Source organism: Mercurialis annua, linkage group LG3 (genome assembly GCF_937616625.2).
Source record: "Mercurialis annua linkage group LG3, ddMerAnnu1.2, whole genome shotgun sequence".
NCBI classification, from domain to species: Eukaryota; Viridiplantae; Streptophyta; class Magnoliopsida; order Malpighiales; family Euphorbiaceae; genus Mercurialis; species Mercurialis annua.
In genome coordinates, this window is record NC_065572.1 from 34,034,273 (window position 1) to 34,060,124 (window position 25,852).

General features: G+C 36.3%; 2 protein-coding genes across 2 annotated transcripts; both read left to right on the forward strand.

Moving 5' to 3' along the window:
• Positions 1-21,397: 21,397 nt before the first annotated feature.
• Positions 21,398-22,897, forward strand: LOC126672500 (uncharacterized). The gene is made up of 2 exons (XM_050366450.1): positions 21,398-21,954; positions 22,051-22,897. Exons 1-2 carry the CDS (start codon positions 21,398-21,400, stop codon positions 22,895-22,897), a joined length of 1,404 nt encoding a protein of 467 aa, XP_050222407.1.
• A 1,690-nt stretch (positions 22,898-24,587) lies between these two features.
• Positions 24,588-25,631, forward strand: LOC126672501 (uncharacterized). The gene has a single exon (XM_050366451.1). The coding sequence runs from the start codon at positions 24,588-24,590 to the stop codon at positions 25,629-25,631; it is 1,044 nt and encodes a 347-aa protein (XP_050222408.1).
• The last annotated feature ends 221 nt before the right edge of the window (positions 25,632-25,852 follow it).

Sequence of the window (25,852 nt, forward strand, 5' to 3'; positions counted from 1 at the left end):
TTACGAAACAAATCCAAACGTAACCTTTTTAGCAATTTAAGCCAAACGTTTACAAACGTTACGAAAAAATCCAAACGTTTCACTTTTTTAGCAATTTAAGCCAAACATTTATAAACGTTACGAAACAAAATCGAACGTTTATTAACGTTATGAAACGAAACCGAACGTTACAAAGGAAATCCAAACGCTTCACATTTTTAGCGATTTAAGCCAACTGTTTATAAATGTTACAAAACAAAACCAAATTTTCCACCTTTTTAGAGATTTAAGCCAAACGTTTACAAACGTTACGAAACAAATCCAAACGTTTCACCTTTTTAGCGATTTAAGCCAAACGTTTACAAACGTTACGAAATAAATCCAAACGTTTCAACTTTTTAGCGATTTAAGCCAAACGTTTACAAACGGTACGAAACAAATCCAAATGTTTCCCCTTTTTAGCAATTTATGCCAAACATTTACAAACATTACGAAACAAATCCAAACGTTTCACCTTTTTAGCAATTTAAGCCAAAAGTTTACAAACGTTGCGAAACAAATCCAAACGTTTCACCTTCTTAGCAATTTAAGCCAAACGTTACAAACATTACTAAACAATTCCAAACGTTTCGAAACAAAACCAAACGTGTCACCTTTTTAGCGATTTAAGCCAAAGTTTACAAACGTTACAAAACAAATCCAAACGTTTCACCTTTTTTGCGATTTATGCCAAACGTTTACAAAGGTTATGAAACAAAATCAAACATTTAAATTTTACTAAACAAATCCAAACTTTTTACCATTTTAGTCATTTAAGTAAAATGTTTACAAACGTAACAAAACTCAATTCAACGTTTCACCTTTTTAGCGATTTAAGCCAAACATTTACAAACGTTATGAAACAAATCCAAATGTTTCCCCATTTTAGTGATTTAAGCCAACCGTTTAAAACGTTACGAAACGAATCCAAACGTTTCCCCATTTTAGCGATTTAAGTCAATTATTTACAAACGTTATGAAACAAATCCAAACGTAACCTTTTTAGCAATTTAAGCCAAACGTTTACAAACGTTACGAAAAAATCCAACGCTTCACTATTTTAACAATTTAAGACAAACATATATAAACGTTACGAAACAAAACCGAACATTTCACCTTTTTAGCAATTTAAGACAAACGTTTACAAACGTTACGAAACAAAGCCACGCGTTTACAAACGTTCCGAAACATTTTCAAGCGTTTCATCTTTTTAGCGATTAAGTTAAACGTTTATTAACGTTATGAAACAAAACCGAACGTTACAAAACAAATCCAAACGCTTAACATTTTTAGCGATTTAAGCCAACTGTTTATAAATGTTACGAAACAAAACCAAATGTTTCACCTTTTTAGAGATTTAAGCAAAAAGTTTAAAAATGTTACGAAACAAAACCAAACATTTCACCTTATTAGCAAATTAAGCTAAACGTTTACAAACATTACGAAACAAAACCAAACATTTCCCCTTTTTAGCTATATAAGCCAAATGTTTACAAACGTTACGAAACAAATGAAAATGTTTCACCTTTTTAGCGATTTAAGCCAAACGTTTACAAACATTACGAAACAAATCCAAACGTTTCAACTTTTTAGCGATTTAAGCCAAACGTTTAAAAACTGTATGAAACAAATCCAAACGTTTCGCCTTTTTAGCAATTTATGCCAAACGTTTACAAACATTATGAAACAAATCCAAACGTTTCACCTTAATTTAAGCCAAAAGTTTACAAATGTTGCGAAACAAATCCAAACTTTTGACCTTGTTAGCTATTTAAGCCAAACGTTTACAAGCGTTACTAAACAATTCCAAACGTTTCGAAACAAAACCAAACGTTTCACCTTTTTAGCGATTTAAGCCAAAGTTTACAAACGTTACAAAACAAATCCAAACATTTCACCTTTTTAGCGATTTAAGCGAAACGTTTACAAAAGTTACGAAATAAATCCAAACGTTTCAAAATTTTAGCAATTTAAACCAAACGTTTACAAAGATTATGAAACAAATCGAAACGTGTCACGTTTTTAGCGATTTAAGTCGAACGTTTACAAACGTTATAAAACAAATCCAAACGTTTCACCTTTTTAGTGATTGAAGCCAAATGTTTACAAACGGTACGAAATAAATCCAAGCGTTTCAAATATTTTAAATTTAAGCGTTTGGCTTCAATCGCTAAAAAGGTGAAACAATTGGTTTTGTTTCGTAACGTTTGTAAACGTTTGGCTTAAATCGTTAAAAATGTGAAACGTTTGGATTTTTTTCATAACGTTTGTAAAAGTTAGGCTTAAATCTCTAAAAAGGTAAAACGTTTTAAACGTTTGGCTTAAATCGCTAAAAATGTAAGCCAAACGTTTACAAACGTTGCGAAACAAAACCAAACGTTTCCCCTTTTTAGCAATTTAAGCCAAACGTTTACAAAGTTACGAAACAAAACCAAACGTTTCACCTTTTTAGCAATCTAAGTCAAACATTTATAAACGTTGCGAAACAAATTCACATGTTTCACCTTTTTAGCGATGTAAGCCAAATGTTTACAAACGTTACGAAACAAATCCAATCGTTTCACCTTTTTAGCGATTTAAGTAAAATATTTACAAATGTTACCAAACAAAACCAAACGTTTAAAACGTTACAAAACAAATCCAAACGTTTCACCTTTTCAGCAATTTTAGCCAAACGTTTAAAAACGTTACGAAACAAATTCAAACGTTTCACCTTTTTAGCAATTTAAGCAAAACACAAACGTTATGAAACAAATCCAAGCGTTTTATCTTTTTAGAAATTTAAGCCAAACGTTAACAAATATTATGAAATAAAACCTAATGTTTAAAACATTACAACATTGAAGCTAAACGTTTACAAACATTATGAAACAAAACCAAACGTTTCACATTTTTAGCAATTTAAGCCAAACGTTTGCAAACGTTACGAAACAAATCAAAAAATTCCCCTTTTTTAGCAGTTTAAGTCAAACGTTTACAAACGTTACACAACAAATCCAAATATTTCACCTTTTTAGCGATTTAAGCCAAATGTTTACAAATGTTACTAAACAAATCCAAACGTTTCACCTTTTTAGCGATTGAAGTGGAACTTTTACAAAAGTTACGAAATAAAACCAAACGCTTAAAACGTTATGAAACAAATCTAAACGTTTAACGTTTTTAGCAATTTAAGCCAAACGTTTACAAATGTTAAGAAACAAATCCAAGCGTTTCACCTTTTTAGCAATTTAAGCCAAACGTTTACACACGTTATGAAATAAATCCAAACGTTTCAATTTTTTATCGATTTAAGCCAAACGTTTACAAACATCAAGAAACAAAAACAAACGTTTCCCTTTTTTAGCAATTTAAGCCAAACATTTACAAACGTTACGAAACAAAACCAATTGTTTCCCCTTTTTAGCGATTTAAGGCAAACGTTTATAAAGTTCTGAAACAAATCCAAATGTTTTTCCATTTTAGCAATTTAAGCCCAACGTTTACATACGTTACGAAACAAATCCAAACATTTCACCTTTTTAGCGATTTAAGCCAAATGTTTACAAACGTCATGAAACAAATCCAAATGTTTCCTATTTTTAGCAATTTATGCAAAAACATTTACAAACATTACAAAACAAATTCAAACGTTTCCCCGTTTTAGCGATGTAAGCCAAACGCTTACAAACGTTACGAAACAAATCCAAACGTTTCCCCATTTTTGGCAATTTAAGCCAAACGTGTTTAAACATTAAGAAACAAATCAAAGTGTTTCACCTTTTTGGCAATTTAAGCCAAACGTTTACAAACGTTACGAAACAAAACCAAACGTTCGAATTTTTTTGCGATTTAAGCCAAATGTTTATAAACGTTACGAAACAAAACCAAACATTCATCTTTTTAGCGATTTAAGTCAAACGTTTGTAAACGTTACGAAACTAATCCAAACGTTTCACCTTTTTGACGATTTAAGCCAACGTTTACCAATGTTACGGAACAAAACCAAACGTTTCACATTTTTAGCGATTTAAGCCAAACGTTTACAAACATTACGGAAAAAAACCAAACATTTCACATTTTTAGCAATTTAAGCCAAACGTTTACAAACATTACGAAACAAATCCAAACGTTTCTTCATTTTAGCGATTTAATCCAAGTGTTTACAAGCGTTACGAATCAAATCCAAGCGTTTCCCCATTTTAGCGATTCAAGCCAAACGTTTACAAACGTTACGAAACAAATCCAAACGTTTCACCTTTTTAGCGATTTCAGCCAAACGTTTACAAACCTTAAGAAACAAATCCAAACGTTTCCCCATTTTAGCGATTTAAGCCAAACGTTTACAAAAGTTACAAACAAATCCAAACGTTAGGGAATAATACCAAACGTTTCACATTTTTTGCGATTTAAGCGGAACGTTTACAAACGATACGAAACAAATCCAAACGTTTCCCCTTTTAGCGATTTAAGCCAAAAATTTACAAACGTTACGAAATAAATCCAAATGTTTCACATTTTTAGCTATTTAATCCAAACATAACTTTAAGCGTTCGATTTTCAGGCTTGAATTATAAAATTAATATAAATATTGAACTCTTAGTCAATTAAATTTGAGTTTCAAAGACCGATTTAATTTCTTTACCAATTAGGATTTACTTCAAATTATTTATTAAATTTTATTTTTTTGTTAATTTGCATATTTATTGTCTTTTATTTTATTTTTCAAAAAAAATTATTTAATAAAATTTGAAATAAAAGGGTGAGCCAAAATGCATTGGTCATTTAATCAATTTCAGTTTCAAATTACAATTAATAATATAATAATGAAGAAAAAAAATCTAAAATACAAAGAAATAAACTTTGGACCCAACAAGTCTTGGCCAATATCCATATTCACATCCTCTTCATGCCCCAACCCAATTTCAAGCCTGCTACAGTTTTACTCCAGCCCTGAAACACCCCTTTCCTGTATACACCAGTGTAATACCCAGTAAATTTTCAGCGTTTTTCCGACAAATTTTCCGATCATTTTGAATTAAAAATCGAGGTTAATGGTCGTGTTCGTGTTGGTTCGTGAGTGGGTTAATTTGTGGTTTAACCATTAATTTTTTTAAATAAAAAAAAGGGATTTAATGATTTCCCGTTCGAGAAATTGAGATTCTCGAACGAGAATCATGATTCAAGGCCTGGTCTCGTACGAGACCAGGTGGTTCTCGAACGAGAACCAAGCCCAAATGGGCTGTTCTCGTTCGAGAACATAGCAGGCCTTACGAGCCTTGCTTCCGGCCCCCTTCCAACTCATTTTCGACCTAGTTCCTCTCGATATTTAAGATCGATTTCTAAACAGAAAACCTACATCACATTTCCCTTTAACCCTAGCCGTTTTCCTCTTGTCCATTCGCTGAGTATCGAAGCTGTAATCGTCCTTCAAAGTCGCTGCCTTGGTAAGCTTCCTTAATTCTTTTGATTTCAGTTTTAACATTTGAACGGAATTACGTAATTTAGATCGTTCTTACTCGTTTCTAGATTGAAATTGATTTTGTTCGATCTCAGACGTTGTGGACTCAATTCTCTACATTTCCCTATCTCGTTTACGCCAAACGGTACGCTATCGATCTCGTTCCATTCGCCGTGCGGTTTCCGTTTTAGAAATGAGTTAACTGTTCTTGACATTTTGATATTACTGGCGATTCTTTTCTTGATGTTTGGCTTTGATTCATTCATATTAATGGTTATAAAACACTTGGTATGTTAGATGCTAGTTGAATAAACTCAGTTTGAAGTCATTTCATCGTTTCCGGAAATATTGTTCTTCGTCTTTTTGAAACGAATCAATACGGTGATGGCTATTGAGATGTTCTTTATTTGATTTCTGAACGTTTGTGGTTGTTGCGTAAGTGAGGATTTTGAAATTGTCTAAACCGTGATGAGAGTTTTGTTTGGAAGCCTAGGTTGAGTTATTCTAGAGATTTAAGTTTCTGCAAATGGAGGTTGAGCTAGGCGGGGATTTTGGGTTTTAAAATGATGGTGATGGCTAAATAGCCATAAAGGTTATCAATTTATTTTAACTAAAACAAATGAATTCCTTGAGTTTTACCATATAATTTGTTTAATAATAACTTTTGAATTTAGATATGGTTATAAGTAATATATTTAAAACGATGGGTATTTGTAATTAAGCTAATATAATTACTCGGGTAATTATAATTAACTTCGAATTTCGAATTGGTATAAATTGGCTAATTTACAATTTAGCCCCTAAATGTTTTTAAAAAACTTATTTAATTAAATTTTTGGTTAGTAACTTTATATTTTATTTTAATTATAAACAAAAGCAATTAAATGGATTTTGGATATTAAATTGGCTAAAGTACAATTTAGTCCGTAATTGGCTAAAGTACAGTTTAGTCCCTAATTGGCTAAAGTGCAATTTAGTCCCTAAACTTTTATAAACTTAAAATGGTTAGATTTTTGGGATGTAACTCGGGTTAGTTAAAATTGAAGTTATTGAGTTCCGCTTTTAAAATGGATTATTATTTTATTGAATTATTTTATAAATATAAACTCGGGTTTATATTGATAAACGTTTTTAGTCGGGTTAGACTTGGGTCACTCGACAAGTGAGGTTAGCTTTGTAGTTAATGATAACTCGGCTAACCCACTATTTGGAAAACTAATTATTATTTAAAGATTTTTAAATAATACTTATAAATTGGATTTTAAGCGAGAACTCAATAGACTTGTATTAATTGGGCTTTATTACCTAATGGGTATTTTTGTGTTAATTTGGTTTGTTTTATTCCGACGTGTTATCTGTGCTAGTCCTATGTGGTGTCTAGTACTCTCTAGAGTTAGGGTCTGCTTTTAATAATTATTTTATTTGTCTAGACCCGTCTATTGTTCGTACTCCAGAGGCGAACCAGGATTAGTTGCTTGCCGTTATTCACGTGTATTAGCAAGCAGTGAGTTTGTACTTACTATTTACCACTTTATTAAGTAAATTGTTATTTTAATATTAAATATATATACTGTACGTATATTTTAAACTGTTTTTATATTATGGCTCTTAGTTGGAACATGCTACCTAATGGGCATCATTAGGACTGCGTGCGCACCGGTAATGATCTGGGAAAGGTAATTATGGTAATGTGGTAACTCGGTGTGAGCATAGCTCTCGGGACCAAGTAGAGTAACTCGGTGTAGCTCAGCTCTCGGGACTCTGGTATAAGTGTGGTCAGTGGTAACTCGGTGTAGCTCAGCTCTCGGGACCAGACCTATTGGATTATGTTATTTATTTAGAATTGTGGATTAGGGTTCCAACTATTATTCGTAATATCGTTATTAAATGTTTTAAACGGTTTTAAAGATTTTCCACTTAATAAATGTAGATAGTGGTATAAACTCATCTCAGTATATCTGACCCCGTTTTTTTTCCCAATTTTTCCCAGGGTTATGATCTAAGAGAGTCTGGTGATCTCCGCATTTACTTTTCCTCGGAGGTTCCATTTATTTTTGATAAACTGTAAAACTGTTTTATTCTTAGACCGCAGTAGTAACTAGACGTCTTTTATTACTATAATTTATTTTGTCGGATTGGTTCGACTGGTTATATTGCTTTGGCATGTTATATTATTTACATTGGTTTATGATAAATCTATTTTAGACTCGGAATTGGATAAGCATGTTATATTAACTGTTGAATATTATAACTGCTAGATTTAGGCTGAATGGTTTTCTGCAGGTTTATGTGTTTATTTGTTAATTGAAAGGCTAGCTACGGGTTTTGATACTACATTACACATACCCTAGCGCCTGTCGCGATTCATGAAAATGGGTCGTGACAACCAGCCAACACCTAATCCTCTCTTCCTTTAGCTCCTTAATCTACAAGTAAATGAACCTCACTCAGCATCAAATCAGACGTTAATAACCGTTCCTATAACAAATCGAAAATCTCCTATTCCTATATATAAGGAGCATAGCCAATTGCAAAAAAGGACACCAAGAAAAATACGCTAAAAAGAGGGAGGAACACTGCAGAAATAACAAGAAAAATACATTAAAAAAAAAGAGAGAGCAGAAAGCTGCTGAAACACAGATAGGAAAAACAAAGTTAAAAATAGGCATAGTTATTCCGTAATAGTTGAAGCAGCAACTAGAAGAAACAGCTTATCAAGACACAAAGGTGATAGGGCATCCATCACAGAATAGAATCGAAACCAACCACAACACACTCACTTGGAATTTCCATTTCAACGCCAAAAACAGACATAAAAAAAAAGGAAAAGAGGTATATTGTTCTTCTAAAAATCAATGTCTTATCATTTTCTTTAATGCATCAAGATAACATTATGCTCTTATTTTCTTCTCTGTGAATGGTTATTAGCATAAATTCATATCATTTTCATCGAATATTTGTTGTTGTGACTTCAAATGGGTGGATACCCGTTTTCGTTTAGTTATTCTAAACAAGCAAACTGGGTGGATACCCTATTAAAAATGAATGAGTTGCAAAATGAATTAGAGTTCAAAAGATACTAAAACTCAATATAATTGCATCACAACACAGTACAGAGTAAAGATAAAAAAAAGACATAACTACTTACCTCATCCTCACTGTACCTCCATCTTCCCAATTCTGCTTCTAGTGCCTCGAACCCGTCTTGTAGGTGTTAGTCGCTCGTCCATACGGTCTTGCTCATATCTAATCGATATCACTGAGCCACGGCACAATCGCTGCCATCAAATTTGCTCACCTCGATTTGATTGGATCGGTCCAAACTTGAAAGTTAAATTAATAAAAGAAACCAGGAATCAAAGATTAACCATAGAAGAAAATAATAAATAAAAACAAAAGATTACAGATTTCTTATGCTTCGTTGTTCATGGCTTACCATCTTTTTTTTTAATCTCTTTATTTGGCTAAAAGAAAATCCTGAACTTGAAATTGGAGAGAGATTAGTGATTTAAATAAGTGGTGGGTGCTAAGACAAAAAAAATAATAAGAACAGAGTGAAGGTATTGAATTGAGAAGGAGATGGCAAAAATGGAAAGATCAGAGTCGGCTAGGTCAAGAGATGAAGGAGAAAGAGAATTTGAAAAATGGCTTAGTTAGGTTTATTACCACATTTGAGTTTGTTTTATAATTGTTGGCTTTATTATCATATAAGGGTGTCTTGCTAATTAAATAAAAAACATGATTTTCTTTTGCTTTAATAAATTGGCTTATATATTAGTTAATTAAGTGGACTCAGTAAATAAAAATGCGTTCAGCACATAACACCATCAATGGCCAACCTCCTTTGCAAGATGATTGATTTTTATCTATCATTTCATTTGCTTTTTTTTATTATTATTATTATTATTATTATTATTATTATTATTATTATTATTATTATTAAAACGAAATATAGGATTCCGGATTTCATTTTCCGTTTAATATAAATAAATAATTTTAACGGTATCTTGGATAAGATATCAAAATTAATAAACTTTTAAATTTTATTTTTAAAAAAAATAAATAAATAAAAACCAAACTGTTTAATCCATTTACAGTTCAAACGAATTACGTGGGTTTTGATTCCGACACACTGGATACGTAGGCATCTCGGAACACAAACCGAGACTCAAATCCATTTTTCTAAAAATTTATGTTTTACAGTTCAAACGAATTACGTGGGTTTTGATTCCGACACACCGGATACGTAGGCGTCTCGGAATACAAACCGAGATTCAAACCCACTTTTCTAAAAATATTTCCATTTTTCTAAAATATAGTTTAAACGAACTACGTGGGTTTTGATCCCGGTACACTGGGTACGTAGGCATCTCGGCACACAAACCGGGACTCAAATCCAATTTTCAAACACTCGCTTTTTTATATAAAAATTCTCATTCGAATTACGTCGACTTTGATTCCGGCACACCGGATACGTAGGCATCTGGGGACCCAGATCCAAGTCTCGCCTTTTTAAACTTTATTTTATTTCAATAAAAATTATAATTTATTTCATCTCATTTATAATATGGATTTCTATTATAATATAGGGTATTTTTATTTCAGTGTTCAGTATATTTTTGCATTAATTTATATATGGGTTCCATTCTGACTTTTTATAACTTTATTTTATCTCACACTTATAATACAGATTCATATTATAATTTATTTTGATTTTGTCTGTATTTAATTTATTTTTAAATCTATTTTTATATAGATTTAAATCTAGATTTTTTTTATCATATTTTTTTTATCTGTCATTTATAATACGGATTCGTATTATAATTGACATTACTTTTAGTTCCATGTTTAATATATTTTTGTGTTTATTTATATATGCTCAAATATAGTCCTTTTTTTATTTAATTTTGTTTTAGCAGTAAAGTTATAATTTATTTTATTTTTGCAATTAGATTCGTAATACAATATATGTACTTTTATTTATGAATTTAGTTTAATTTAGTTTATTTATTTATTTTTAACTTCACTAGTTACACACACTCACAAAATTGAACGGATGATCCATTCACCCTGTTTTAGGATAGACGAAAATGAGTACCGTCATCTTCGAGGGAAGCCCGGACCTCTGCGCGAAAGTTTTCACTCAAAACTAACCCTGTTAAATTCGGATACGATTAGCAGTGAGGGTATATTGGTTTTGAGACCCCTTTGTCTTAGAATTAGAAATCAAAAAGTTAACTCGTAAATAGCAGTAAGCAAACGATGGATTGAATAAAATAGTATTTCCGAACCCGAATCTCTGAAGAAGTGAAGATGGTTATAATGCTTTAACCGTCTTTTCATTCCCGGTTAACCCCGGGTGGCGACTCCATATTTATTTTTCACAATTCATTTGTATTATACGAAATTTGCCAAAATCGTGTGAGCTTGCATTAAAAATGAAAATGCGACCTTAAAAACGCATGCGGTCATCACAGTGGCGACTCCACTGGGGAAATCGGAAATAATTTTAAAAATATCCATCGTTTGCTATTTGAATATATACGAGTTAACCTTTTTATGCCCTAAATTCACATAGGAATAACTAGACACTTTCCTTTAGAGTCTTATCCTTATGTCCTTTTATGGTAAGGATAAAAGGGGAACATAAGTGCTAACTGGACCGAGTATAGACATTCTTTTGTATGATTGTTTAGGAATGTCAAAGTCGATACATCATGCACCTCATGCACCTCATGCATTAGCATATCATATTTGGCATATCACCCATTTATGTTCAGTATCCTATTCATGCATCTAGTATAATGAGCACGTCATTGCAATGTTCTAATCATGCATCATATTTATTTAGGAACCATCATTGCGCCCCCAAAGTTGCCTCGCACTACTCAGTATAAAAGAAGCAAACAGTCACCAAAATGAGTTGCTTGGTCTGGACACGGAAAGCGTCTAGACAGATTATCTAAACCCATTGAAATCAATTTCGAAACGCCAGTCAAACAAGCACAAATGGCTCAAAATCCACAATCGCAAGGAGTACAATCATATCTTAGCCATGAAACTGAACCTATGTTAAGGGAAGAACTGGAAAAGATAATTGAGAATACTCTTGATGCTAAGTTAGCTCCAATTTTAGAGGCTTTAAGGCTAATAAAGGGAAAAGCTCATGTCGAACCTTCCAGTGTAACTATTGAATCATCTCCGGCAGCTAATTCAAATCCTTCTAAAACAATGAACCAAGATGTCATGGCTTACAAAGGAGAAGTTTGGGAACAAATATTTAGAGAAAAACGACCTGTTGAAGTAGTCGTTAATCCAGTCCAAGCCAATCCTGAGATAGAAAAGATCACGAAGGAGCTTGAAAAATTGAAGACTCATATGGCAGGCAAAAAGAAAGAAGCTTTTGACCTTGATGATCTAAGCTTAGTCCCTCCGAGTTGATTACCGGAAAAATTCAAGTATCCCGACATAAAAAAAAATATAATGGGGTCGGTTGCTGCATTAGCCATCTCAAATATTTCAAAACTCATATGGATACTACAAGTGCTGATGAAGATGCCATATGGAGTTTATTTTCTCTGTCTATAGAAGGACCAATTTTGGAATGGTATTACGGACTGAGTCGGGCTGTGAGAAGCGATTGGAGAGAAATGATAGCTCAATTTGTGAAGAGGTATGATTATACCTCCTACATCGAGGTTACTTTAATGGATTTGCAAGCAACAACCCAAAAGGCTGATGAATCATTCATGGATTATTTCAGAAGATGGTTACAAAAAGCCTCCCAGCTGAAAAATCAAATTGGTGAAAAAGATCAAATCCACCTTATGATAAACGGATCGTTACCTGCTATCAAGAAAGAGATAGCATGTTTTCCCTTTAAAAAATTTAGGGACCTTTGTGATTCTGGACTTCAGGCTGAAAAGGTAATAAAGGAAAGAAATAAGGTATACGGGGGCTTCAATAATAATAATAGAAAGGGTACCAATCACTACTAGAAAACAGCCTTTTAGCGACGGAATTATCCGTCGCTAAAGGCCCTATTTCCGTCGCTAACGTGGGTTAGCGACGGAATAGCGACGGACTCTTTCCGTCGCCACAAGAATTGTCGCAAAAGAATTTGCGACCATTCTTCAATTTCGTGGCAAAATTAGCGACGGAATATCCGTCACTAATTTTGCCAGATCTGTCGCCAATTTGTCTCAGGATGAGACCGATCCTGAGACAAATTGGCGACGGATTAAATAAAATAGCGACGGATATATCCGTCGCTAATGGTGCCATTTCTGTCTCAGAAATGGCACACTTAGCGATGGATATATCCGTCGCTATTTAATTAATTCCGTCGCCAATTGCACTGCTTTTTTGGCAGAAATTTGCTGTTTTCAGCCGATTTTTACGTTTATTTCTGTCGTTTTACACCTACTAAATACAGTAACATTAATACGTTCATAAATCACAATAAATTGAAACAAACACTGAATATATATATATATATATAAGTAATATTAAAGTATACATATAACATCTGAAAGAAAAAACCCACAATTTGTTCGAAAAGTTAACTAGAACAAGACTACAAATCTGTAGTGTCGTCGCCGTCTGGCGGAGGAGGGGGGAACTGTGATCGATACTCTGCAGGAAGAGTAGGCATCAGTCTCGCGACCTCCTCACGGATAAGCTGGGCCATGCTTTCCTGCTGCTCACGCCGCGCAGCCGCCAGCTGCTCCGCCAACTCTTGTCTCTGCTTCTCTGCTAGCCTCTGCTCAACCTCCCGCAGACCCTCTTGAATGCCGGCCTGAACACGGCGATCAATCTCCTCTTCTGTCTGCTGCGACGTCCTGGAAGAGCTACCTCGCTGCGGCCTGCTGCTCGGGCCTGCATATCTGCTGCTCGCCGAACCCAGACCGTACACCCAGTGCTTCTTGTTGACGCCCTCAATGTCTAGAAACAGCTGGGTCTCGTTCACCTCCGCTGGACTTGCAGAGCTACCCTCTCCGGTCTGCGACTGTGTCGCGGCAGCGAGCCTCTGAGCGATGGCATCCTACAAAACAGTTATAAACAAACATATTAATTTAGCTTTATAACAAATAAAAAAATATATTAAATTAGATAATCCTAATTTCTAACGAAATTTCGGCAGCATTTCCGCTATAATATCAACATCACCCATTTTTTAGGGAAGTCCTGCAAATAAATTACAATATAACACAGCCAACAAATACTGTGCGACTTACAGTCATGTCTTGAGCCCGCTTGTCGACCGGCTTCTTGTCAGCCTTCGTTGAGTGAAGGCGACTGTACAGCTCCGTCGCAGTCGGCTCCCGGCCGAGCTCCTTAGCCTGTCAGAAAAATACAATTTCATTAGTATTAAATTAAAACCAAATACATTTTTAATTACTGAATTTAGAGACAAACCATCACATCCATATGCTTGATTGCGGAGCGAGATCCCCCGTTATGGCGGACAGGTCCAGTACCAGCACCTGCCGGCTCGCTCATCCGGTTTGCCCGGGCTGTCTCTGACTTTTTCTTCTCCTTCTCTGTGTCCCAAAAAGCATTCCAGGCGTCCCAGATTTCCTGGTTCACAGATGTGTGCTTAGCTTTCAACTTCTTCATTTTGTGGATATTATCTTTGTACCGAGTGGCTGCGTGGGTCATAAAGACCTGTCTGATGAGCCCCTCGCTGTAGGCCTACGTATCCCACCAAAACGTTTTCTGCAAAAGTAATAACATGAGTTGCGAGTTAGCATTTAATTCACAAAAATCACAACTTAAATATAGGAAACTGAAAATTTAATTACCTAAAATTCTTGAAAATAGAACTCTCTCTGGTCCGCTGTCAGAAAGCGCCATGTTGATCCAGTCTCGAACCAGCATTGTCTGAAAATGTCTCGTATAGCCCTAGAAAAAGGCCCAGAGTCCAGCAACAATGTCCTGTGATTTAATAAGCATAATTTACTTTCAATACACATTTAATTACATATTACAATATACAAAAATTAAAAAATTATGCTGTAACCTGCTACGGTCCGGGCGAACCATCGCCCTACCCTGGTCGTCTAGAATAGCTGCTGGCTCACCAGGCTCACGCTGCTGCAGAGGCTGAACAGGTCCTTCAGCCTGCCCCTGCTGCTGCTCCTTGACATCAGGCTCGGTAGGGTCTCCCTGTCCACGTCCTCGGCCTGATCCCCGGCCTCAACCTCTGCCTGAGCCTCTTCCTCTCATACCTGTAAACATGTCAAGCTTAATTGTTCCACAACTAGACAACATATTATATCAACAATTATACATTCATACGTGAAACATATAACAAATAATTAATATGAATTCAAATTCAAAAAGTACACTTGAATAATATAATTCAGAAACATAAGTATAATTAAGAAACAATCTAATTAATACATAAAATCTACTGTACACAACTAAAGTTCTTCGCTTTCATCTTCGTCTGATGAGGTTGCGATGAACTCATCTAATTCTGTTTCTTCTTCAGGAGGCACGAACAACGCATCTTCTTCAGCTACTCCATTTTGATCAGCCAAACATGTCGGATTGTCGTCCGTTGCAACAACAAGAGGATTTTCTTCTATCTCATCTTGAAAGGCCGAGATAATCCCATCGGGCATGTCAAGTTCCGAACGCGCCTTTATCCTACAAACTGCCCACCAATGTAATTTATCCCTTCTTTTACTCGGATATGGCAGGTAATTAACTTGGTCGGCCTGTTCGGCTAAGATGAATGGTTCATACTTATTGTATCTCTTTCTGTTATTAATATCAACCATGTTATATTTTTTGTTACTAATTGTCACGGAATTTGGCGCTGGGTCGAACCACTCGCATTTAAATAAGACAGTCGTCTTCATTGGAAGCGCTGAATACTCTAACTCAATTATGTCGGTCAGAACTCCATAAAAGTCATTTTCGCTATCAACATATTGAGTTCCCTTCACGCACACTCCACTATTCATCGTAAGTTGTTCCTCCCCATAAGCTTGAGTCTGAAACTTGTATCCGTTTACACGATACCCCTTAAATGTTCTGACTGATCTAAGAGGTCCTTTAGCGAGACTAAGAATGAATGGATTGGTACAGACAGTTGGATCTTGCACCTGTAGCGTTAAAGTTTATTATAAATCGAGACTTTTTATTGAACAAAATCAAAAAATATTTTGTAAAATACTTACATATTGTTCGAACCAGAAGGCAAAGTCACTCTCGAACTTCGCTTCAATTTGCGAGGTGCTGATTTCGGGGTTTCCTCTACGCAACTCGCCCTCGAAGACCCTTTAGTGAAGAAGATAACAATAATTAGAACCTGAATAATTATTATTATTACATTGACAGCTGTATTAAAGCTTACTCTCTGTAATTTTCAATTTCTGAACAATTCAACAGAACATATGTCCGGGCAGCAACAATCTCAGCTTCTTCAAGATATCTCTCGCGACACGCACCCACTGATTGCCCGTGCGGCTTGAAAATAGATAGTCTGTTTACATCGTCGTCGACTTGAATGTCACAAACTTCATTCCTTTGCAGCCGCTCAGGCACCATTGGGTCACCTTCTGAAAAGTAATAAGCTGCAAATTTTGCGGTTTCTTCATTCAAGTATCCGCTACTGATGCTTCCTTCCACCTTCCCTTTATTGCCGACTTTTTTTTTTCAGTTTTCTCAAATATCTGATTCCACAAGTCATAATTAGTATATATTACATGTTAATATACTGATACACAGAATTGAGAAACTTCAGTGACATTACCTTTCAAATGGATACATCCAGCGATACTGAACCGGACCCGCAATCATAGCTTCGTACGGAAGATGTACAGGTAGATGTTCCATGGAGTCAAAAAAGCTGGGCGGAAAAATACGCTCCAGCTTGCATAATATCTTTGGGATTTCCAGCCTCATACGATCTAGATCTTTCTCTTTTAGAGACGTGGAAGTTAACTCACGAAAGAAGATACTCAACTATGTTAAAGGCTCCCACACTTCCTTCGGTAATAGCTCACGGAGAGCGATTGGCAGAAGTCTTTGCATAAAAATGTGGGAGTCGTGACTTTTCATTCCATGCATTTTCAGACCGACTGTATCGACACATCTGGACAAGTTGGACGCGTAGCCATCTGGAAACCTTATTAACTTAATCCACTCAAGAAAAGCTTTTTTTCAGTCCTTATCCAAAGCATACAGCGCCTTTGGAAATCTCCCAGTAATCGGGTCTTTTGCTAACTCAGGCCGATCACATATGTCATTCAACTCTTCTCTAGATTTTGCATGGTCTTTTGTTTTCCCGGGATCATTTAGTACAGTATTGAAAATGTTGTCGAATACATTTTTCTCAATGTGCATGACATCGAGATTGTGATGAATGAGATTCGTTTTCCAATACGGCAAATCCCAGAAGATGCTTTTTTTATTCCAACCATAATCTGTCGACTTCGCCGCATTATTTGTCCCAGCCCCAATTTCATATGCCTTCATAAACCCCAAATGGTCCACCTCTGCCAACAATTCTTCACCGGTTTTCGGCCGACTGAATTCTTTATTTACGGTTTTTCCTTTTCAGAAATCAGTGGTATTACGCCGGTATATGTGACCACGAGTCAAGAACTTCCTGTGGCAATCAAACCACGACTGTTTTCTACTCCCTTTAAGCGTGAAAGCATCTGTATTTTCCATGCAGTGTGGGCAAGCTAGTCTCCCAGATGTGCTCCAGCCAGATAACATAGAATAAGCGGGAAAATCATTAATCGTCCACATAAGTTCCGCTTTCAATTGGAAATTTTGTCGCCTGTGCACATCAAATGTCTGGACTCCAAATTCCCACAAGTGGTTCAGCTCAGCTATCAACGGCTGCAGGAAAATATCCATTTGAGGTTTAGGATTTTGAGGCCCAGGGACAATAACAGTTAAAAACATGAACTCATCTTTCATACACATCCCTGGGGGGAGATTGTAGGGTGTCAAAATTACTGGCCATGATGAATAATTCTGCCCGAAGGCCCCAAATGGTTGAAACCCATCAGTACACAGGCCTAGTCTAATATTTCGAACTTCTTCCGCAAACTCTGTATGCAATTCACTAAAATGTTTCCATGCTGGGGAGTCTGACGGGTGACACATCTTTCCATCAACCATTTCGTGTTCTGCGTGCCACGTCATATGCTTGGCGGTGGCTTTAGAAGCGTACAGTCTCTGCAGTCTCGGAGTTATACGAAAATAAAACATTTTCCTATAAGGGACGTTAACTCTCCTTTTCATAGAATTTCCTTTAGGGGGCGGTTTCCACCGTTCGTGATCGCAAATTTTACATCGCGTTAAATCCACGTCTGACCCCTAGTAAATCATGCAGTTGCGCAAACAGCAATCGATAACTTCGACCGGCAACCCAAGACCTGTAACCATCTTCTTTATTTCGGCAAAGTTCTTTGGCATCTTGTTCTCCTCTGGGAGTAGCTCTTGTATAAATTCGGTCACATCATCTACTAAAGCTACTGAGCCACTGTGACGACATTTGATGTCCAACATTTTAACAGCCGCAGATAACGGAGAGTGTTTGCTATTACCGGGGAATACAGGTTCTTCGGCCGCACGCATCATATCATAAAAATGTTTAGCTTCGTTATTCGGTTCCTCCTCCGTGAACACTACTTCTGGACCGGCAGCTAGGGGTGTAAATGAACCGAGCTGTTCGCGAGCAGCTCGGTGTTCGGCTCGACAAGAGCTCGGTCCATGTTCGTTCGTATTCTAAACGAACTGAGCTCGAACTTGATTTTATGTTCGATAATATAAACGAGCCGAACATGAACATAGTGGTGTTCGGCTCGTTTATGTTCGCGAACAGCTCGAATAAGAGTTCATGAACAAGCTCGTGAACGAGCTCGACTAAGAGTTCGTAAACAAGTTCGTGAACGAGCTCGTATATAGTTCACGAACAAGCTCGTTTAGAAACTCGATTAGGTGTTCGTGAACTAATTCAAATCTAGATTAATTTGTATAATTATGTTTCTAATTTATTCAGCTCATATTCGTGAACGAGTTCGATTAGATTGTTTTTAATTTATTCAGCTCATATTCGTGTTTGTTCGTTTAAAATTTCGTGTTCGTTCGTTTATACACTAAACGAGCGGGCTCACAAACGAGCTCGTTTAGTACTTATCGAGTTCGTTCGCGAGCTTGTTCGTGAACGAGCTCGTTTAGTACTTATCGAGCTCGTTCGTGAACTTGTTCGTTTAGCGGTTAAACGAACACGAGCTGAACACGAACCGAACATGAACACTATAAAATTTAAACGAACCGAACATGAACACTCTGTTCAAAGCTCGACTGAACATGAACCGAACATGAACACCTTCTTCGCTAAATGAGCCGAACATGAACACTCCAAAGCTCGGCTCGGCTCGGTTCATTTACACCCCTACCGGCAGCATCGATAACCATTCTCTGAACGGAGTTGAAGTCGTCTCCCCCCTCATTTTCGATGTCAACGTCATACTCCGGTAGCTGTGCAACGGGACGGGGATTTAAAACATTTCCCTCCCCATGAAAAACCCACACTTGATAATCTGCCACAAACCCTTTCTGCAGAATGTGTAGTTTCACCGTTTCGACGTCTCGATAACTCGTATTTTTACATCTTGTCTTAGGGCAAGGGCATTTAATCTGGGGTCCACTCATACACGCGGGATGGCGTAAAGCGAAATTAACAAACTCTTGCGCGCGCTCGGTAAAGCCTGGGTATAGCAACCCGCCCTGGAGCCGTCTATACATCCAACTTCGGTCTGTATCCATTTCTGTAGCACGGATAATTAGGAGGGGTTTTCGCTCGTAAATAGCAAAGTCAATGTAATTGACTGCTTAAAAGGTATGGACCTATCCCATTCGCAAAACTGGCGCCCCTTAACTCGGCCACGATATATGCCTAGCAACGGAAAAAATATTCGGCAGCCCTCTTGGCGTCGTTCTCCTTCAGTGCGATATTTAGCATATATGGTGTAACGCTAATTATATATTCCACGAGGAATAAGCGTTACATAACATATACTATACATCCACCCGGAGAACAAACGCTGGAAAACAACCGAATATTTTTCTACCGCTACTAGACATATATAATTTTCGTGATCGAGTTACGGGAGGACCAGTTTTGCGAACTGTACAAACTGTACAATCCCGTGTCATTCAATCGCTTGAACACACGGGACGGGAACTCTACGGCTAGGTTTACGATTTTATTCGGTGGGAATAAAATCGAGGTCATTTTAGGTTTAAACAGCTTATAAATTAACTGATTATAAATTAAAACAAAAATTGAAATAATAACATTACTTACTTGTTGCAGAGCAGAACCGCAAAAGATAAAAATAATCGATGTGAAATATCGGACCGATGCAACCAACAAAAGCTAGCAAACCTATCACGCAATCAGTTTCACTATTTTGTTATTATATAATTAATAAAAACATTCATTTTCTAAAAACAATTGGGCAGCACTTCCCATAAAAATGAGCATCACCCATTTTTCAGGGAAGTTCTGCAAGCAATTTACAAAACGTGCAAACCAAAACCACAATACAATTACACTGGAATTAACATTTAATACGTTAATTACGCCATTTAACTAATATCATCTAATAAATTAATGAACTGATATATTTTAAATTAAACTAAAACAATTAACTAATTAATAATCTAATTTATCTAACAATTAATAAAAATGCTTACAATTAATACTAATTACACAATTATAAAATATTTAATAAATTAATACAAATTAACTACATTTAATCTAATTTAACCTAACAATTAACCTAAATACTATCAATTAATATATATATATATATTATTTAAACTAAAATTATATTAACAATTATATTTATTCTAATTAATATAAACCCTAATTGTAATTACACTAATTAACTAACATAATTTTAAATTAATTTAACCTACATTAAATAATAATCTAATAAACTGAATTAACCTAATTAAATAATCTAAAATCTAATTAGATTAACCTAATAATCTAATTTTACAATCCACTAACCTAGTTTATAATCTAATATATAATCAAATCTAATTTAATAATTAGCTAAACTAATTTAGAATCCAGCAATTAACATATTAAATAAAGAAAAACAATTACTAACCGGAGGAGCAGCACGGGAGATTGGCGCCGGCAACGGTGGTGGTAGTGGGCGGACGGCAGCGGACAGCAGTGGAGGGCAGCCAAAAAAACGCACAAAAAACGCCAAAAAAACAGAGGGAAACGAACCCACTGATGACCCAACGTGAAAATAGGAAGAGGAGTGGAGGGGAGCGGCGGCGGCGGTCAGAATTTGCAGAGAGGAGGGGTGCGGCGGCGGGAACGGTTTTGTTATAAAAGAAAGAAAATGGAAAAGAAAGGGCTCTGCTGGAGAAGATATAGTTCTAATTTAGCGACGGATTTTCCGTCGCTAAATTAGAACTAAATGAAACGATTCGTTTCATCTGTTGATTTAGCGACGGACTAAAGCATCCGTCGCAAATATTTAGCGACGGATGACAATATTCGTCGCTAAATCAACAAATGAAACGATTCGTTTCTAAATCAGCCAACATTAGCGACGGATGTTAAAATCCGTCGCTAATTTTGGCTGAAAATATTTTCCCTCCAAAGCCCGCCAAATTGGAGACGGATTAATGACAGATAATCCGTCGCCAATTTGGCGGGATCACTCCCGCCTTACCTCTAAGTACAATAACGACCAATTGAAATTATGTCGCAAAATTACTGTTTTAGCGACGGATTTAGAGTCCGTCACTAAAATCCGTCGCTAAAACAGTGTTTTCTAGTAGTGAATATTACCTCAAATCCAAACACCTCATCCAAAATTTTCCGATGTAAAAGCACTAAACAATCCATCTCGAAGGTACTCTAACTTTAAGCTTCCCATGTCAAAAGTCTTTGAGGATCTTAAAAAGAGGAATCTCATTAAACCCTTAGACCTGAAACCTTTACCACCCAAAGTGTCACCAAGTTTCAATCCAAACTTGAAATGTTTGTACCACCAACAAATCGGACATGACACAAACACCTGTTACAAGCTTCGAGACGCCTTACAGGATCTCATCAATTCTGGCAAGATTCCTAACCCCGATGACCCAAACAGACCTTCAACTAGACACAATCCTTTGCCCAACCACCAAAATAACAATAATGGAAATCATCAGGCTGTGCCGGGCATTTATATGCTCTCAACTGATGTCACGAACGAGAAGACCATCTTAAGCTCCATTAGAGTCACACCATATAAACCCCTTCCGATGTCCGTAATTGGTCGGGATGAAGCATATGAGGCTTTTAAAAGGAGGTGGTGCTCTCCAAACAAGGACCAACATGGAAAGAAGCCATCTTTTCAAATTATGAAAGATGATCAAAATCTAGTTGTTAACATGGTTAGAGGAACACCTGATTCTGGATATCTTGTACCTTTTGATTTTTGGGAAACGTTAGAAAATGAGTGTGAAAATATATCACCATAATTTGAATGTTTGGAACAAATTGAAGATTTATGGACTGAAACTGTGAAACCAATCACTCGTAGTGGCCGCTTCTATAACGAAGAAAAAGAGCTTGCGGGAGATACAACAAAAGAGTCTGAGGAAGATTCAGTGTTGAGACAACTAAGACACACTAAAGAAAATGCTACTGTATGGGATTTGTTGGTCGCGTCTAAGACTCAAAGAGATGCAATGTTCGAAGCACTTGCAAGTATGAAGATAGATGTCAACTCTACTCTGCAAGACATGGTCCACTTAGTAAAAGAAAGCAAAGATGTAACCTTTTCTGATAAAGACCTTACATCTGAAGATAGAAATCACACTCGAGCTTTGCACATTCAAGTGGAAACAAAAGGGAGAATCGTTCCTAGAGTCATGGTGGATGATAGTTCAGCATTAAATGTATGTCCATTGAAAGTACTACCAAAGTTGGGAATGACCAAAGATGACTTACAGAAAACGGAGTTAATCATAAGGGGATATGATGAGTCTAGGAGACAAGTAGAAGGAACCTTCAAGACAATCATTAAAGTAAGACCCATTGAATCTGTAGTGGAGTTTATGGTGGTGGATATACCAATCAGCTACGCATTATTGCTAGGGCGACCATGGTTTCATGCTCTGGGAGGGATTCCTTCCACCCTTCATCAGAAAATTAAATTTCCATTTAATGATGAAGTTATTACCATCTCGGCTGAGGAAGATACAGTATGCTCGAAAGTGGATTTAGGAGCAGAAATCCCTCCAATCACTGGTTTTAATTTGGTTGGTGGGATATATGAAGACTATATGGACCCACAAGTTGCCATGATGATGAAGAATATAAAATTCTTCCCTGGCCTTGGATTAGGCAAGAATCAGCAAGGCATTCCCACAATTCCTGATTTTTGAGGACAAAACACTAAGGATGAACTCGGTTATGACCAAAGAAATGCTCACAAAAGTGCGATGCAAATTTGAGAAAGGCATATTCGTGAAAGAAGGAACTGGAAAAAATTATGCAAACATGATACCGCGAAAGGAGTGTCCCGGATGGGAAATCTTCAACGATGCGGTCAAGGATGTTTGCACCAAGAAAAAGTGGAATATTAACAAGATGTTAATTGGTCTAGACCATGCTCTCGAGATCCAAGATGAAGTTGGGACCATCTCCATGGAGGACTGTTTTATGAATAAGTTCAAGCCTCTTGATTTAGAGGATGATGTTTTTCTTTCTGATGTAATGGATGACAATGATGTATTCCTTTTCAAGTTTAATGCAATAAACGCAAACTTCGTTTATTTGTTTGATGTTTTTCCTGATGGAAGCATTTGCGCATTAGATTATTTGCATAGCATATTTCATATCAATTCTATGTAAGACATTTCATTTAATTTGGGTACAATTGAAAATCCTAGGGAAATACTCTTAGGTGGCAATTGCACTCCTGAATTTAGAGAGAGACATGAGAGAATTTTAAAAGAAAAAGAAATAGCTTTTGCATGGACTTATGAAGATATGCCAGGAATAGATCGAGATATTGCTCAACATTACATTCCAACACATGACCATGTTAAACCAGTCAAACAAAAGCTTAGGCGTATGAAACCAGAATGGGCACAAAAAGTTAAAAATGAAGTAGAAAAACAAATAAAAGAAGGTTTTCTTGAAGTGATCGATTATCCAGAGTGGCTAGCCAATATTGTTTCGGTACCTAAAAAGAATGGAAAAGTTAGGATGTGTGTGGATTATAGGGACCTCAATAAAGCCTCTCCAAAGGATGATTTTCCATTGCCTCACATTGATGTTCTGGTTGACTCAGCTGCAGAAATGTTGTGGTACGCTTGCTGTGATGGTTTTTCAGGTTACAATCAAATACTAACTGCCCAAATCCATAAAGCCAAGACATCATTCATTACTGAATGGGGAACATTTTGCTACAAAGTTATGCCGTTTGGATTAAAGAATGCAGGAGCCACTTACCAACGGGCTGTGACGACTCTATTTCATGATATGATGCATAAAGAAGTGGAGATTTATGTCGATGATATGGTAGTAAAAGCAAAGTCTGAAGAGGAATACTTTGAAGCCCTTGAAAAGTTTTTAGATAGGGTTATCAAATACAACCTTAGACTAAATCCCAAAAAGTGTATTTTTGGTATGTGATCTTGTAAATTACTGGGATATGTGGTGAGCCAAAGAGGAATAAAGATTGATCCCGATAAAGAAAAAGCTATAAAAGAAATGTCGGCCCCAAAGACGGAAAATGAGGTTAGAGGATTTCTAGGAAGATTGCAATATATCAGCAGATTTATAGCCAAATTAACAACCGTGTGTGGTCCAATTTTCAAATTGCTAAGAAAGAATCAGCCAATGATATGGACAAAACAGTGTCAAGAAGCATTCGATAAGATCAAAGACTATTTGTCTAATCCTCCGATCCTAAAGCCTCCCAAATCACGAAAACCTTTGACATTGTATCTTTCTATAGAGGATCAAGCAATGGGAGCTATGCTAGCACAAGAAGACGTGGGATATGTGGAGCATGCCGTACACTATCTCAGTAAAAAACTAAGTGAAAATGAATAGAGATATACAATGATGGAGAAAATGTGTCTGGCAATGGTGTGGCTCACTAAAAAATTAAGACACTATTTTATGAATTACCAAATTGATGTGGTGTCAAAAATTGATCCCATGCGATATTTATACAGAACTCCATCCCTGATAGGAAAGCTTGGGAGGTGGTTACTTCTACTGTCGGAATTTGATATACAATACATACCCAAGAAGGTAATTAAGGGGAGAGCTGTGGCTTACTTCCTAGCACAAAATCCAGTAGATGATAGTGAAGTAATTGACTTTTCCTTCCCAAATGAAGACATTAGACTAATAGATATTGGAAAGTGGAAAATGTACTTCGATGGTGCTGCAAATAAAAGTGGAGCTGGTATTGGCGTCATTTTGGTTTCCCCAGAAGGTGAATGGATGCCATTATCCAAAAGGCTAGATTTTTGGGCCACCAACAACATGTCTGAATACGAATCTTGTATTTTTGGATTGGAATCATTGATATCAATAGGAATCAAACATGCAGAAATTTTTGGAGATTCCAGTCTAGTAATAAAACAAGTGAGAAAGGAGTGGGAAATAAAAGAAGAAAAATTAAAACCCTATCTCCAATATACTGAAGTTCTCAAGACACATTTTGATGTAGCTGAATTCAAATATATCCCTAGGGAAGAAAACCAGATAGCTGATGCTTTAGCTGGATTAACTTCAGTATGGGACGATCTTGGAAGATTGTTTGTCAAGCCACTAGTAATGGTAAGGAGTAAGGTTCCATGCTTTCAAGGTGCACGAATATTAGACATCACGCAAGATGAAAAGCCTTGGTTTCATGATATTTTGAGGTTCATGCAAGATAAACATTATCCAGTAGATGCTACCACAAAGAATAGAAATTTGATTCAGAAATTGGCTCAACAATTTTTCTTATTACATGGAAAACTATATAAACGTCATCATGACTTACACCTGTTGTGCATAGATGAAGAAAAAGCCAAACAACTTATGGAGGAAGCTCATTCGGGTGTTTGTGGACCTCATATGAACGGTAAGGAATTATCTCGTAAAATCATGTGATAAGGATATTTTTGGTTGACGATGGAAGCCGATTGCATCCATTTCTTTCGAAGGTGCCATAACTGTCAAATTCATGGGGATCTAAGCCATATTCCGCCATCAGAATTGCATAGTCTTACTTCGCCATGGCCCTTCTCTGCTTGGGGAATCGATATTATTGGAAAAATTCACCCGACCGCATCAAATGGTCACGAATTCATCGTGGTTGCCATAGATTACTT